The 15,954-nt window shown below is 38.5% G+C and overlaps 3 protein-coding genes across 10 annotated transcripts; 2 read left to right on the top strand and 1 right to left on the bottom strand.

Annotated features, from left to right (window-relative positions):
- Positions 1-196: 196 nt before the first annotated feature.
- Positions 197-5,073, top strand: Lon (lon protease homolog, mitochondrial). 2 transcript variants are annotated; one of them, XM_076808017.1, is made up of 11 exons: positions 197-374; positions 446-755; positions 841-1,065; positions 1,139-1,311; positions 1,472-1,785; positions 1,871-2,062; positions 2,121-2,425; positions 2,516-2,655; positions 2,724-3,006; positions 3,516-4,419; positions 4,493-5,073. In XM_076808017.1, exons 2-11 carry the CDS (start codon positions 496-498, stop codon positions 4,739-4,741), a joined length of 3,045 nt encoding a protein of 1,014 aa, XP_076664132.1. In that variant the 5' UTR covers positions 197-374; positions 446-495; the 3' UTR covers positions 4,742-5,073. The 2 variants fall into 2 exon arrangements, with proteins under 2 accessions (XP_076664132.1, XP_076664133.1); XM_076808018.1 differs by having other exon boundaries at positions 198-374; positions 443-755; positions 1,523-1,785.
- Positions 4,829-6,446, bottom strand: Gdl (gonadal protein gdl). 2 transcript variants are annotated; one of them, XM_076808122.1, is made up of 3 exons: positions 6,343-6,446; positions 6,142-6,241; positions 4,829-6,050 (listed from the first exon to the last, which is right to left on the bottom strand). In XM_076808122.1, coding segments are annotated over exons 2-3 (522 nt in total). In that variant the 5' UTR covers positions 6,144-6,241; positions 6,343-6,446; the 3' UTR covers positions 4,829-5,530. The 2 variants fall into 2 exon arrangements, with proteins under 2 accessions (XP_076664237.1, XP_076664238.1); XM_076808123.1 differs by having other exon boundaries at positions 6,142-6,432.
- A 2,066-nt stretch (positions 6,447-8,512) lies between these two features.
- On the top strand, positions 8,513-15,924 carry LOC143366720 (uncharacterized). 6 transcript variants are annotated; one of them, XM_076808010.1, is made up of 21 exons: positions 8,513-9,040; positions 10,148-10,258; positions 10,532-10,723; positions 10,809-10,927; positions 11,062-11,311; positions 11,374-11,586; positions 11,665-11,843; positions 11,913-12,122; positions 12,210-12,369; positions 12,462-12,536; positions 12,603-12,938; positions 13,052-13,211; positions 13,294-13,496; positions 13,564-13,711; positions 13,797-13,990; positions 14,064-14,201; positions 14,310-14,441; positions 14,564-14,659; positions 14,748-14,931; positions 15,145-15,308; positions 15,413-15,924. In XM_076808010.1, the coding sequence occupies exons 2-21, from the start codon at positions 10,211-10,213 to the stop codon at positions 15,566-15,568; spliced, it is 3,357 nt and encodes a 1,118-aa protein (XP_076664125.1). In that variant the 5' UTR covers positions 8,513-9,040; positions 10,148-10,210; the 3' UTR covers positions 15,569-15,924. The 6 variants fall into 6 exon arrangements, with proteins under 6 accessions (XP_076664125.1, XP_076664129.1, XP_076664124.1 ...); XM_076808009.1 differs by having other exon boundaries at positions 8,514-9,040; positions 15,142-15,308; XM_076808013.1 differs by having other exon boundaries at positions 8,515-9,040; positions 14,310-14,406; positions 14,583-14,659.
- Positions 15,925-15,954: the final 30 nt, after the last annotated feature.

Consider the following 15,954-nt stretch of genomic DNA (forward strand, 5'->3'; position numbering starts at 1 on the left):
TTCTACGAAAGTTGGGGCAGAATTTTCCATTCGATTTCAATTACATTAAGAAGAATCTTTTCAAAGAAATCTAATACAGCAGATCTTGTCCAGCTTCTGGTCAAACATTGCACAGTTCCGTATGCATATGTTCAACCACGACGACCACTGACATGATGATATTAGATTGGAACTAACTCAACTAACAAACGAATATCGCCGTTCTTTCAGCCCCCTGTTTCGTTAAAAATTTCGCACTAAGTATCGGGAAAAAAGAAAGAAAATGTGAGCAAAATGTCAATACCGACAATCGAATCAATTGGAATCAATGAACGGGATATTTAATCTTAATGCGCACAAACGGCTGACCAACGCGCGAAAAAAGTCTCTTCTAGGTTAGTAAAGGTTTGATCAGACTGATCGAGTGCCGGATCGCGGTTATAACCTTATACAACATCTGCAGCAGATCGAACGAGCGATTAACGTTTATGCGAAACGTGGTGAAATTCTGGGACGATGCGTTTCGTGACAGCGGTCAATTTCAAGATCCTGCCCGTGTTTCGGCACCGTGTGACGAGCCTTCGGTCATTCTGCAGAAGTCATCGCACGGATTTCGAAGAATTGTCGGCGAACCTGCGGCCGCAATTTAGGAGGGCAGAGTTTCCCGATTATTTCGGACCGTTCGCCAGAAATGCACGCTACCGTCGGCACACCGCCGCCGCGATTTCAGTCAGATCGTTCGCGACCAAGAAATCCAATGACAGGGATCCACCAAAGTAAATCTATTCATTCTGTCTGTTTTCTCCTAACCCTTTTCATTTAATTACAGAGAAATTAGGACGCTTTGTATTCGATTTTCAGCGAAAGCAATGGGGACCAAATCGATGATCCAGCTTCGCTGCCAGCGACGGTCGTTGTGCCGGAAGTCTGGCCCCATGTGCCTGTTATAGCGATTAATAGGAATCCAGTATTTCCAAGATTTATTAAGCTTGTCGAACTTAGTAATCCAATTCTTATGGATTTGATTCGTAGGAAAGTAAAATTGAATCAACCTTACGTTGGCATTTTCTTGAAGAAAACAGAAGAGTAAGTGATGTACGTACACTGTTCGAATATAAACGACTGTGATTCTTACGCTTGGATGTGATTATTTTGGTAGAAATGAAGCAGAACTTGTACAAAATTTAGATGATATTTACTCTGTTGGAACATTTGCACAGATACACGAAGTACAAGATTTAGGGAATCGTTTAAGATTAGTTGTAATGGCGCATCGAAGGATTAAAATTGTTGGTCAGATTTTGGAAGATATTACTCCGAAATTTACACAGGGTATGTAACCGAGATCTACCTTGATCATATGTTTCTATATATTTTAATGATTTGCGAACAGCGCAAAGTAACTTTTAGTACGAGCAAGCACTCGTCTTGACTTTTTTTTTACAAGTGTTTGTACAGTTTGTATATAAATACTCTGCTACCTACCACACAGAGATGAAACTGACGTTTCCGCTACTAAATACAACAATTCACGTCCCTGTAGACGAATCAGTAACTGGTGGCAAAACAAGCCGTAGATCGTTAACTCGTAGAAAGATAGATATCAAGATGCCAGAGACAGAGAAGGCTCCCAGGATTGAAGAAGTAAGCACTCCTGAAAGTAAGGAGCCAGAGAAAGCTTCAGAGAAGCCGGAAGAAAAAGTCAACGCGGCGTACTCTGCCTCTCAAGCTGGTTCTCAGCCGTTGCTGATGGTAGAAGTTGTAAATATCACGCATGAGAAATTTCGACAGACCGAGGAAATTAAGGTAAGTGTGCACATTCATTCTGGAACGATTTACCACGTGTATTATCGTTTCGATAAATGTTTTGAAACTTTCATTTGATGTACAGGCTTTAACGCAAGAATTAATTAAAACAATTCGCGATATAATAAGTATGAATCCATTGTATCGCGAGTCTCTGCAGCAAATGTTACATCAAGGTCAACGGGTTGTGGATAACCCAGTATACTTGAGCGACTTAGGCGCAGCCTTGACAGGAGCGGATGCTCAAGAGCTGCAGCAAGTGCTAGAAGAAATGGATGTAAGTGCGGCGCTTTAAATGTGTGGCTGAAATGATCGAACTTCCATTCTGTTTGTAGATTTTGAAAAGATTAAGATTATCGCTCGCGCTATTGAAGAAAGAGTATGAGTTAAGCAAGCTTCAACAAAAGATTGGTAGAGAAGTGGAAGAGAAAGTGAAACAGCAGCACAGGAAGTATATTCTTCACGAGCAATTGAAAGTCATTAAGAAGGAATTGGGCTTAGAAAAGGATGACAAAGATGCAATAGGAGAAAAGTATAGAGAAAGAATAAGGCAGAAAACGGTTCCAAAGCCGGTAATGGATGTGATAGAAGAGGAGTTAACGAAATTGAATTTCTTGGAAAGTCATAGTAGCGAATTCAAGTGTGTAAAATTTAATATATATTTTACGAGAAGTTTCATTACTATTTATAATAGAATAAAGACGTTACCTCTAACTATTTTTCTTTCCAGTGTCACGAGAAATTACTTAGATTGGCTTACGTCTATGCCTTGGGGCCTAACCAGTTCTGAAAATTTAGATCTTCAACAGGCTATTGAGATTTTGGATAAAGATCATTATGGAATGGACGACATAAAAAAGCGAATTTTAGGTAACTACACTTGACATATAAATTACTGTACAGATATATATTTACTCTTCATTTTCTTTCAAATATAGAATTTATTGCTGTCAGCCAATTGAAAGGTTCGACGCAGGGAAAAATATTGTGCTTCCATGGGCCACCCGGTGTTGGAAAGACCTCGATAGCCAAATCGATTTCTCGCGCCCTTAATAGAGAGTATTTCAGATTTAGCGTCGGTGGAATGACAGATGTTGCAGAAATCAAAGGTCACAGGCGAACGTACGTGGGAGCTATGCCTGGCAAGGTTATTCAGTGCTTGAAGAAGACTAAGACTGAAAATCCTCTGATTCTCATAGACGAAGTGGACAAGATCGGAAAGTACGTAGTTCATAGTAGAGCTGTTCGAGTACTCGAAAAAAGTGAGCGGCTCGAAAAAACCGAGTAGCTCGAAGAAAACCGAGAATTTGAATTTTTTCGAGCGGCTCGAAGAGAACCGCCGAGCAGTCCAGGTATGTCGAACAGATTGGAGCTTGAATATTTCAAATATTTTAGAATACATATGTTTATCTACTGGATAATGGTTCGTAATAATGTGAGTAATTAAAATGTAAACTGCAAATTAAAATATTCTCCAAATATTGAAAATAGTTGGAGAATATTTTAATTTGCAGTTTACATTTTAATTACTCACATTATTACGAACCATTATCCAGTAGATAAACATTTCCTAAAATATTCGAAACATTCAAGCTTCAAACTACTCGACATACCCGGACTGCTCGGCTCGGCTCGGTCCGAATTTCAAGCTACTCGAACAGCCCTAGTTCATAGTGTATACCGCGTATTAACTGTCACTATGGCATTGAATACTATATTCTCTTTATTAGAGGCCACCAGGGTGATCCAGCTTCCGCCCTCCTTGAAATGCTGGACCCAGAACAGAACGCGAACTTCTTGGACCACTATTTAGACGTGGCCGTCGACTTGTCCAAAGTCCTGTTCATCTGCACGGCGAACGTGATAGATACCATCCCAGAGCCTCTCAGAGATCGCATGGAGATGATAGATATGTCGGGTTACGTCGCGGAAGAGAAGCTCGCGATCGCTAAGCAGTACTTGGTGCCGCAAGCCATGACCGAGTCTGGTCTCTCCGAAAAACAGATTAATATAAACGACAACGCGCTCAATTCGCTAATCAAATCTTACTGCCGAGAGTCCGGCGTGAGGAGTCTCCAGAAGCACATAGAGAAAGTTCATAGGAAAGTGGCATTCAAAGTAGTGAAGAAGGAAACAGAGAAGGTGGACGTGACGCCGGACAATTTACACGATTTCGTAGGGAAGCCTGTATTCACGCATGACAGAATGTACGAAGTGACGCCGCCTGGCGTAGTTATGGGTCTTGCATGGACCGCCATGGGAGGTTCCACTTTGTTCATCGAGACGACGATTAGTAAGCCTGCGAGTACCAAGAAGTCTGAAGGTACCTTCGAAGTCACCGGTCACTTGGGTGACGTGATGAAGGAGTCTATACGTATAGCGATGACAGTATCCAGGAAGTTTCTGAGCCAAGAAGACCCGACGAATAGTTTCCTCTACGATTCTCACTTACATCTGCACGTACCCGAAGGCGCGACTCCCAAGGATGGTCCTAGCGCGGGTATTACTATCGCGATTGCATTCATCTCGCTCGCTAAAAATAAGGCGATTAGACAAAACGTCGCGATGACTGGAGAACTTAGTCTCATGGGGAAAGTTCTTCCCGTTGGTGGTATCAAGGAGAAAACGATCGCTGTAAGTACAAACGACTCGTTTGATTCGTTGGAATCTAGTTGCTTTTGTACAAAGCGGTTAATCTGTTTTACAGGCGAAACGAGTCGGTGTAACCTGTGTAATTCTGCCCGAGGAGAATAAGAAGGATTTCAACGATCTTCCTAAGTATATCACGGATGGTCTGGAAGTTCATTTCGCCACCACTTTCGAAGACGTTTACCGCATATGTTTCGCGGAAACGGAAGCAGCCAACACTTTCCAACGCCAGAAACATGTAGATCTTAATATTTCGTCGTCGCAAGCCGCCCCACTTCTGAGTAAACATGATAACTCCGCTGTGTAAAAGCTAAGTACTTATGTAGTTTAAAGACATATAATTTCACGTGCTCAAGGTCCTTCGAGAATCATTGGACTTCAGAGTTGACTATGACACGTACTGTTTTATATAGTACCATTGAAATATAAAGACAGAGAATTGATTCTATTGGAACTCCGAAAAGATAATTAAAGGTTCTACTGATTAATCTCATCGAAATTTTGTTAATAAAGTATACATTTCTTTAATCAATGCGTGAAGAGTTGAAAGAATTTCAACGGAAGAAACAGGAAATTAATACTACTGCCAAGGTGCCACGTTATATCTTCTTTTATAAGCTTTTTTTGTTTAAAAGAAAAGGAAGCCAAATGGTATTGTACATACAATATATCTTTTATTATTTTCACAATATGGTGTAATAATTCAATAACTGGAATTTAATGCTTACGATACAGTGTAAATAAGATTTATCGTTTGTATGTAGAAAATCTTTTGTTCTTTATCATACAGTACTGTTTACTATATAAAAACAGATAAAGTATGTACATAATTCGTAACGAACAACATCAGAAGCTTAATTAATAAAACAAGTATATTTTCTATAAATACATGACTGCTTATGTTTCAGCTTTTAGAATTCCCGAGATAATCAGTTGCATTTCCCTTTAAACTATTTATATAAAAGTAAGCAGTTATATTTTTAAAAAAAGTATCACTTGTACAAATGCAGAAACTCTATTAACTTACTGTACAATCTGTTGGTTAATAAATAGTTATAACAGCAGTGGATTAAAAGACCAGTGGTCAACGGCTAAGTTAATCTGGAACTTCCATTTCGCTAAGTCTAATTATAAAGTCGCATAGTCTCATTTGTACTTGAATCTCTATAGGATTGTTTGTAATGTAAAAGCCAGGCACGCCAGCCTTCTCCAAGATGCTTTGTTGGTCTGTAACTTTCTGATCCAATTGCAGAACTAGTTTCATGTCCATTTGCTTTAATTCCTCTTTATGCTTCTTGATCAAGGCTACTTTTATCGCGACTCTATCCTCGTCTACTGCCGTCGACGATAGCGCTTCTTGCATTTCAATTTTCTGTTGATTCAACAACTGAAGACGTTGCTGGAAGAGATGTTTCTCCGTAACATGCTGTATTTCCATCAACCCCTTAACTATCTCGAATATCGTATCGTTCAACAGAGAATTGGCCAGGCCAGATAATAATTCATAAGGAAGGCGCATTTGATATTTCGGAGGGAGTTCGCCAGCCATGTGCTGAAGCTGCTCTACTAAGAAGTACAGCTTCCTTTGCAGATCCTGGGGAGTAGGAGTGGGAAACCTATGTAACAAATTATTTAAGTAACATCCGCGCGCTTCTTTTAGCTTCCACTTTAATTATAGTTAGGTACAATAGAATAAAGAATAATTACATTCGTGTGAGGTATAGAAAACAGTATTCTCTAGCGATATAGGATCGGGACCGGCGACGGAACTATCGCCAGGTGGAAGCTAGCCTATGTCGAGGGAACACTGGAATGATAAGGTTACGTTTCGAATAATTACTTTTTATTTACGACAACTTTTTACAAAACTGTCTACATAGAATAACAATTCAAAACAAAATTACATACAGTTGAAACAGATGCATAATTAAACGGTTAGTAGTATTTTCTATGTTGCCCTTAAAGCTTGGAAATTTAAACGATTTCACTGATTTCCACTGATTTCAGTGATATTCAAAAGGCAGTTACAAATGATTACAAACAGCAGTGCAGCAGTTGGTAAATAAACGTTAAGCACCATTCGTATGTATTCATACAGGGTGTCTCGCGATTAAAAAGCCTGACGAAATTCTATATTTCAGTTTCTTATATCTAATAGCGAAGATGGCCTAAGTTTTTCATTCAGATCGAATTTATAAATATTGTTTATAATTCTCAATTCTTCTTTCTAATATCTATATACTCCCTGAGAAAAACATAACATTTTATTTGAGACACCCTGTAGAACCTTAACCGTCTTGCACTATGCATCGTAATGAATTTTAAATTAAAATTTCCAGCATTCAACATTCTCAGAATTAATAACAGAACAATTCCATTTCGTTACATTTTTATAGTATAATCCGGAAACTTTAAAAGTGCTTTTTTCCCAGAACACTACTATAGGGGATTTCTAAATAAAATATTACTGTGCCAGTGAAGCAAACTATACCTACATGCATGATGTCCATGTCCATGCAACAGTACCAATGGGATTCCATTCTTTAAACAAATTGTTCGTTGTAGGAATATAGGGACGGAGGAATAGTTGCGGAGGATGATATCTTTGCGGGAGGGGCGACGAGGTAACATACGCCTTCTTTCTATTGGCTGCTGCTTCGCACAAGCGTAGTGATGTGTAATGATGAACATTTGTCGCGTCGCAAGCAGCGATAGTAGTGATCCTCTAGGCAGTGATCGGAACAACGTGTATCGTCGCTGATTGGTTGCCGCGATTTGGAGCAAAAGCGGAAGTAGACAGAGAAAGAAACTATAAAAAAGAAAGAGACAGAAATACTGATAGAAACAGATAGATATGGTTTAGGTTATATTATTTCCGGTTTTGCTCCAAAATGGCTGCGGTTATACCGATCACTCCCTAGAGGATCACTAAGCGATAGTGGCAGCCATATTTGAAGCGTTTCTCGTAGTGTGGTATGCAGTGCGTATTCACCTTATATATTTTAATAATTATAGATGCATATTTTTCTTCAATTTGCATTATTTTTACAATTTATATCCGTGAATAATCACTTCGTTAGTATATACTTACACTTAGACGTCTGTATGTACTAATCTGTAGCAAACACTTTTTAATAATTAGCGGTACGGATCATGCGTAGAATGTAACCAATCAAATCCTGGCAGATGCAGGTGCTTCCCCCCCTTAAATACGTATCACTCTTACGTACATAACTATTAGATATGTATGTAACATGGGCGTAGCGAAGGAGCGGGGGGGCAGAGGTGGGCGCTTGCCCCCCCCCCCTGATACAGGAAAAAAAATTAATTCCTACAAAATTAAATTAGTATATTAGAAAGAAAAATAAATTCATTGTGAAATAATTCTGCATTACACGACCCCGGTTATATTGGTTCCTACCTACGTATATAAATTGTAATAACAACACTTGTTTCACTAATTATTTCCCCCCCCTCGACATCCCTGATTGAAATACTAGCTACGCCCATGGTATGTAATGTAAGTAGCCTATGTAAACTATATATGTAATCGGAAAGCGTGCCTCGACCACCAGCCCAGGGTGGATGGAAGCGCGAAGAAAGGGCCAAGGGCGGAGAGACGGCTAGAAGACAACCCACTGACGAAACTTGAAGGACATCATCGTTTTGATTGGACGAAAGGACCTGAGGAGGAACTTCGAAGGTTGCCCCGGAGTCAGAACGACTTTTTAGAAACGGCAGATCGAACTTGTTAGCAATACAGTCAACATCGAGCTATCCATTAAAATCCAATCTTAGAAATTATTCAGAAAGTCTTTCATTCCATTTCTTTCCTTCATTGAAATTCCCGCGCAACTAGCGAGCTGAGTGCCTCAGCGCTCCACGAGCACGGACCCGCCGTTTAGTTTAAAATTCCCCACGGAATCGTGCAACAGTATATAGCAGCGAGCTCTTAATATAAATACAGTTCTGCCACCAAACAAAGATATAAGGAATAATCGAATGCAGTATATCGCGAGTCATGATTAGAAACAATTAGAAATCCCATGTAATACAGGAGCAGCGCAATCTTTGATAAGAGAGATACGATTTCCAAATTGAATTCGAACGAATTAATGGAATCGCTCGCGATTCGTTGCCTTCAGCCGATTCCCCGGAAAAGTTGGTTAGACTTCTTAATGCTGTTTCTCTTTTCCGACGCCGCGTTGTCCGATGCGTCTGTCTCTTTCCGCCGAGAGATCAGTGCTGTATACCAAATACCAAATTCGCTGTTAAGTTGCTCCAATGCTAGACGGGCTTGTGAAATGTGTAAATCGAGCATCTTGCTACTGAGAGAAATGTGGCCAGTTTTCCAGTCTATGCTTGTGTGTAGTGTTTGTATGATAGGTTACATTGTGTCCTAAAATGACGTTTCTAACTTGTAAATATTATTTATTTGACGCCAAATAATTTTCGTTGGATATTAAGACCCGTTGACAAGCACCCTTGCTATCTGTAAACTCGTGTATTATTTATCAATCGGTGTGAGGTTATGATAAGGAAATTGACTTGAGTCACATCCTGTGCCCAATGTTTACCATTAGATCACTTTTCGGATCCTTTGAAGGTAAATAACCTATTATTCATGCTTTGTGTACAAATATTAAGGTGTAAGTAGCGTTAGCTCGCAAACATTTACATAACCTCTCATATAGCGTGCTTGTTTTGACATTCGGTGGATTCACGCTGTGGTTAAGGCATATTCGTCTAACATTCCTTTCTATGTCGCACATGAGACTCTATTTCAGAAAATCTCCCATTCTTATTATCGTTTCTTCTCCACCGATAATCTTTAATTAAGGAAAGCCTTATTTTTGTGTTTGAAAGATTTGTTTCAACGTACTGTAGATGAGATAAGGAGCCTACTAAGACTCATCAATAAACAATATGTACATAAACGTTTTCTCTGTGAAATATTCAATGCGCAAGCATTGCTGTACGTTCTAACACCATATAATTATAATTTCACTAGCTTCCACTGTTTGTTTGAAACTAGTAAAGCTGCTTTTTAACAATTGTCGAATTAATTATCTTTAGTTGTTCACACTCGGTAATGCATTACTGAAATATAATTTTATTTGATACATTGCTTTTATTTAAATTTCCATTTAATTCGTTCTATCAGTGTGCACAGATCTATATGTTTTAATTAACGTGCTGGCGGTAAATATTAGTTTGGAAAAGAACTACATATCTTTTTATATGTTCAGATATGGTTGTAATATCGTAACAACTATAATAATATTACTACGAAAAGCTATTAAGAATGTTAATATATTACAACTATATGTAAGAGTATATAATAAACATTACTTGTTGACATTAAATTGTAAGTATAATAATATACCCAGGTGAACATTAGACATTGAAAAAGTTTTTATTACATTCGGATTAATCGAAAAGGTATTAAAACATATGAAGGTAATTAATTTAAAGGAAGATCATGCTTCGTATAGAAATTGTATCACAGAAAGAAATATTTCAATGATGATGATATAAAAACATTCTCTGGTTAAGTATAAGTGTTTTTTTTTTCTGAAAGGATCGAGATACCATGTGATCTATTAATTAATGAATTAGTGATTTATGTAGTTCTGTTGAAATAAACTCTTTCTATATTGTTTCGCATTGAGTTCGTTGGTTTTAATATTAAAACTTGGTGACGTCATTTCAGATCGTGAAGGTTTATTATTATATCAGATATGACATTAAATGGTTTTAGTAATCAGAAACTAAAATGATTGGTACATCCTGTAGTTTGGAAGATGCGTGTCGGCAGGCTCAGGTATTCTTTACAAACTGTTGTCAAATAATTTGCACAACATTAGTGTAATTGAAATATCTTTGACTAGTCTGTATAATTGAATTGGTAATAGAATAACAATTTTTTAAAAAAAAAGTTATGTATCCTACATATATTTTAATATATCTAAATTTTATACCCCTATGAGTATATACATATATATCTTTAATATTTGAGAATATTTTTCACTGTACATTCAAAAACATTTACACGTATGTCTTTTGCATTCTTTATCTTTATATTCTTCTTGCATAGGATATGATTAATCAGGTATCTAGATGTTGGAAAAATGTTCAAGGACAAAATTCTTTGACCTTAACATCTGATAAATCATCCACGCAAAAAAAAGAGCAGAGTCATTCTAAGCACAGTATACAGTCTAAATTGACTAGATTATATTTCGAAGAACTTACTAAAGTTCCTCATGCAACCCCTGATTCGGTCTTGGTACGTGTTTTATAATATCATTTGGGAATGCGTAACGAACAAAAGTTAATTCTATAACAGAACCTGTATTACTTAAAACACACAGAACAACCTTGAAAATGAGTGTGATCTATTGGGAAGGTTGGTGCAGAGAGAGGGTTTGCACACGTTAATCGTTAATCTCTATGCTGGTAATAAAGGATACTCATTAGCTGTAAGGAATAGGTGAGCAATTTGTAATATTTTCTTTCTATGCATATTTATTTCATATTTATCTATATTAGAAATGGAGGAATAGATTATGCTTCTTGTATTTTAAAATGTGAAAGTAATTTAATCAAATAATTTTTATTTAACAGTGATAAGGGAAATCAATATGATAAAAATTCAGTATTAGCTGAAACACAACTGATGGGTTACGAACAGGGTGAATTGCTTTCATGTATAGATAATGGCCAGTTGCCTGCGATGTTAGCAGAGCAACTAGAAACCAATCATTCTCACTTGTTTTACGATGGCTGTATAATAGCTGAAGTTCGAGACTACCGAAAAGCATTTTCTCATACTAAAGCTGAAGTTCATCATGTGCTTCTTAAGCCTACAACACAAGTAAGAGACGCAAAGCGCGAGGTCGATAGATGTTGAATAATGTTTCCTTTAATACATTTTAGAGTGTACTCTCGGACGTATCAACTTTAACTAGCGACGGAGACTGGAGTCACGAAGAGCGATTAATGTTAGAATCACATTTAGTTGCAGCTACGCAAGGACCTCTATGTTTGGATCCAAATCCTATTCCTAGTTTAGCTACAACAAGATTACGACAGTCTAAATCTCTACTTACCGATCATCAACTTATGCGTCAAGCCAAAAAGTTTTCTCAGGTAATTTTTTATACGAGCGGTACGTACGTCTTGGTACGAGCGTTGATGATGTTATTAACACTATGTTACCCGGCACAGGTTACAGTAAATCGAAAAAGAAAATTGGAGCAATTAGCGCAAACGGATGGATTAACGATACAAGATTTGATGCAGAAATTAAGAGCAAAGAGAGGAGTAGTTACAACCACTGCCTGCCCACCGCCTTCTCTTTCAAACCCACCTTTACTTCCACCAAATACACCTATCGACGTTCTAAGGTGTGTTATCTTATATCGCTTTGTGATATAACACGCTACTATTAATGGCCCTTTACGCGCAATAAACAGATTTGCAAAAGCGTACGAACGCCCACGAGAAACGAAAGACTGTTTGCCACAAGTTATAGAGGAATATATATTAGAAACCGGAGGAAGTCAAGGTGAGATAGATCACATAAAGCTCTCAATTCTGCAAAGACCTTCTAATTCCGAGTACCTGGGAGAGCTTTATATGGACAAGAACCATCGCGAAGGAGAGAAAAATGGATCTGCATGCCGGTGTGTATTTCCCGACGCTCGGTTCGATCTTATCGATTTTATCTTTAGTTTCTCAAGTTCTAACAATGGGATTCAATCTGCTCGCAGGTTTACGTTAGGCACAAGAGTTCTGGCAAACCATTACATCCAACAGTTTACGGAAATTTTCACGGAAGAAGGTAGGAAAAATGTTAGAATAAAACATGTTGTCCCAGGGCAGGTCCCTCGTGTAACGTGCACTCCTGGTATGCAACGAGCGCATCAGCAGGTACGTGCTCACTTTAGGAATCGCATGTGGTGGATGCATAAAGATATCCACGCCTGCGTTTCGTACATTTTCAAATAACTGTATTGTTCTAGGCGCAACAAGCAAAAGCGGCGCAATTAGTTGCTCAGCAATTGCAGCAGGCTCAGTCTCAACATGTAGCACAGCAGGTAGGTGGAAGTTTATAAAATACTTTATCAAGAGTATTACACTTTTCACGATAATAATTTCTCCAGATCTTATCACGAGCTCAAGGTCAGTTGAACACTTTAGCTGGTCAAGTAGCTTCGATGAAAGCTATGACGGAAGCTACTACTTCTGCACAAAATAATCTGACATGCGTAGATGCAACAAGTATGCCACAAGTTATTGCCCAAAGTGAAAGCACATCAATGAGCCCAGGGCAATCGTTGACCAATGGTGGATCGAATGCTTCCACCTCTGTACAGATTGATAATTCTGCAATGTCAGTAACCGATGGTAGCTCCTGTAACGGATCTGGAATCTTAGTTTTTCAACAAAAGTCAACTAATAGTATTAGCAACGCCGCGTCTACAAATGTTCCAGTCTTGGTAGGAATTATATATATAAATACATATACGCGCGTATAATTTCTATTACATTTTGTACATACTTGCATGCGTCATAGTATTTAAACACATTTATGTATTCTCCTTTCATACAGCAAGCACAGCTGCAAGCCGGGACACAAAATTGTGTTACGGAGACCGTTAGTCAAAGCCAAAATGAAGTACCATTTAAAAAACACACTACTAACCCAGCAATAACTGCTCTCGTGACATCCCTTATGAATTCTGCTCAACAATTTCAGCAACAAGCTGCAGGTTTGTCATCGCGACATTTCTATAAGATATGACACACGAGCAAAGTAGCACGATATAAGCAGTTTGTTGGATACTTTTCCAGCTAACGCAGCAGCTGCTGCTATGAATAATAATGCACAGACTACAAACAAGTCAAATAACGCTGCGATTCTTAGTTTATTAAATAGTAGTCCTGCAAATTTAACTCAGCAGAAAGTCCAGCCACGAAGGATCTCTTTGAATGCTTCCATCCCATCTAGAGTTAACCATGGGAATGTTATCAGTGTCCCCAACACCACTGGCCAGGTAAATGAATCGAACTCACCGCGGATTCTGTGAATTACAGTGAAATTCAAACAAATCTATTCTTTAGGTAAGGGTAAGTTTAAGTTCAGCTTTAACAGGGCAGTTGGGTTGCAAACAACAGCCAGTGAAAGCAACAGCCGTAAGATTAGCCCGTGTACAAGATCCTACTTCAACGCTCGGATTATCGATGCCAGGACTTTCAGCTTTGTTAGCAGGTATACAGTACAAGAGTCACGTGCAGCGTGCACTGCGCCCGTTTCACGATCAACGTTAACAATATTTGTCATCTTCTTTTAATAGGGACGCCGTCTGCGGATAATCCAATACCAGGAATCAATTCTGGCTCTTCCCTGCTCGAACGATTAACCGCTTCTTCCAGTCAAAACAGTCAGTCCACGAGTCCAATGACCACACCGCCGTCGACTAACGTAAACCTGCAGGGTGTGAATCTTACTAGTCTGCCAAATTCTATCAACGGTCTTCAAAATGTTCAGGTTGTGGAGAGCTGCTTATTTCTACCTATGGCGTAGAAGATGAAATACTACTGTACTATTCGTTGTACGACAGGTATCATTTCCTGGATTATCACAACCTATTACGATGTCGCTGAACGTGTCAGCGACGACGGGTTCCGTTACACCTACAGGAGTCATTGTTTCCCTGCCTATATCATCTGCAACTAATACTTGCACCACGGTTTCTAGTGTTAGTTACTTTGTATTTCACACATTTGCACATCTCGATTAATATAAGATAGAGCGTAAACGGTTATTTAAATACGTTGTTTTTTTCTTTCTCTCTTCTTCTTTTTAGATGGTGGCCACTACAGTTGTCACGACAGCCATTGCTGGAAGTACACCGACGGTAGTAATAGCTAATCCTGCCAATACTCATTTATCATTACCTATCGGTAAGAATTATTCTTCACGGTGTATTATCGTCAATGTTCTTTTCGCGTCGAGGTATTTTTCTTTTATGGTGTTAATGTCTCGCCAGAGGGACAACTAAATGTACCGTATTCGTGCGAAACGATAATCTCACGGCACGGGGTAATCCGACGTATTTAGTTTAGCGTACATGTTTCAGCTCAGATAATACCTTCTGGTGTCAAAGCTTTGTCACAACAGAATATACGCGGCAGTAATTCTGTCACCCTTTCGCAGGTATCGGTCTATATTTGGAGAAAGATAAATGAATTCGAATTGTATAAATTATCGAGATCCTCGGAGTAATGCGAGCATTGTTCCTTAGGGTGGACAAGCAATACAACTTGTTGGATCTCAGAGGCCACGGCTTAATCATATGACGCGTCAAGTACAACCGAGTCAAGTTAAGTCCACTGTTTTGCCAAATCAGTTAGTAACTGTGGCTAAAACAGTAACAGCAAGTCAGTTGATACTATCTGGTAACAAACAGGTGTTAACTCCCATAATGGGTAAGTTATCGAAAATATTCATCGTTCAATATAATTCCTGTTCTAATTTCTTAAATTTCGTTTCACATTCCCCGTAATTTCATGCAAATCTGCTCTAAAAGAATCAGTATAAATTATCATTTATTTATTTATCTGGGTTATACTCAAGAGTGGACGATCCGAGAATCGTTTTACCGAGTAAAAGGAATGAAAAGATATTCTGTTTTATAGCAGCAACGAAACCAGTGCTTATGGCGTCTCAGACGACACCTTCTTCTCAAGTAGTACCTGCAAATAAACAAACATTATTGACAAAATCCTTGCATGCTAGAGCTTCTACAGGGCAGTGCAGTCAACAAACTCAAGGTCTTGGAGTAGCTACATTATCGCAGCAACAAGTATGTATCCAGTATTTCTGTGAAAATCACACGAGTTTAATATGCACGTTCTTTACTTCGGCTCCTTATACCGTTCAAACCTTAATACCGTTCTGTTCCCACAGTTACAGAGAACTCTTGTCAAGCCTGTGCAACTCCAACAGTTACAGTGTTTAGCTGCGCAGCACAAAGTAGCTGTTGCGACCGGCAATGCGCAAAACAGAACTCAAATTGAGCCTCAGAGAAATTCTACGTCTGCTCCCGAGGAAGACCCAGCCTGAACATGTTCAAATGATTAATAATGTCTCACATTACATTTAAATAATTGGAGCCTGCCTAGAAGGAATGCGATGAGGTGTTTTTTGTATATTACGTTAATGTGACGTTTGAAGTTTTAATTGTGAATGCGATTATAATTGTAAATTTACGGAAAAAATTTTATTCACGAACGATCAATGTTTATTAGCAAAGACATATTTTATAAGATCAGCGTAGTACATACATTTGCGCGGCCGTGCAATAAATTATTTCTACAAATAAAAGAATTGCCTCGAAATATTACTTTGAGGGCGGTTTCAATTATTGTATATATAACTTATACATACGATTTGTTTTATATTAAAAGATGTAATAAATATTCCATTTTTCATTGACCTTTACCCCTTTT

This window comes from Andrena cerasifolii, chromosome 3 (genome assembly GCF_050908995.1).
Source record: "Andrena cerasifolii isolate SP2316 chromosome 3, iyAndCera1_principal, whole genome shotgun sequence".
NCBI lineage: Eukaryota > Metazoa > Arthropoda > Insecta > Hymenoptera > Andrenidae > Andrena > Andrena cerasifolii.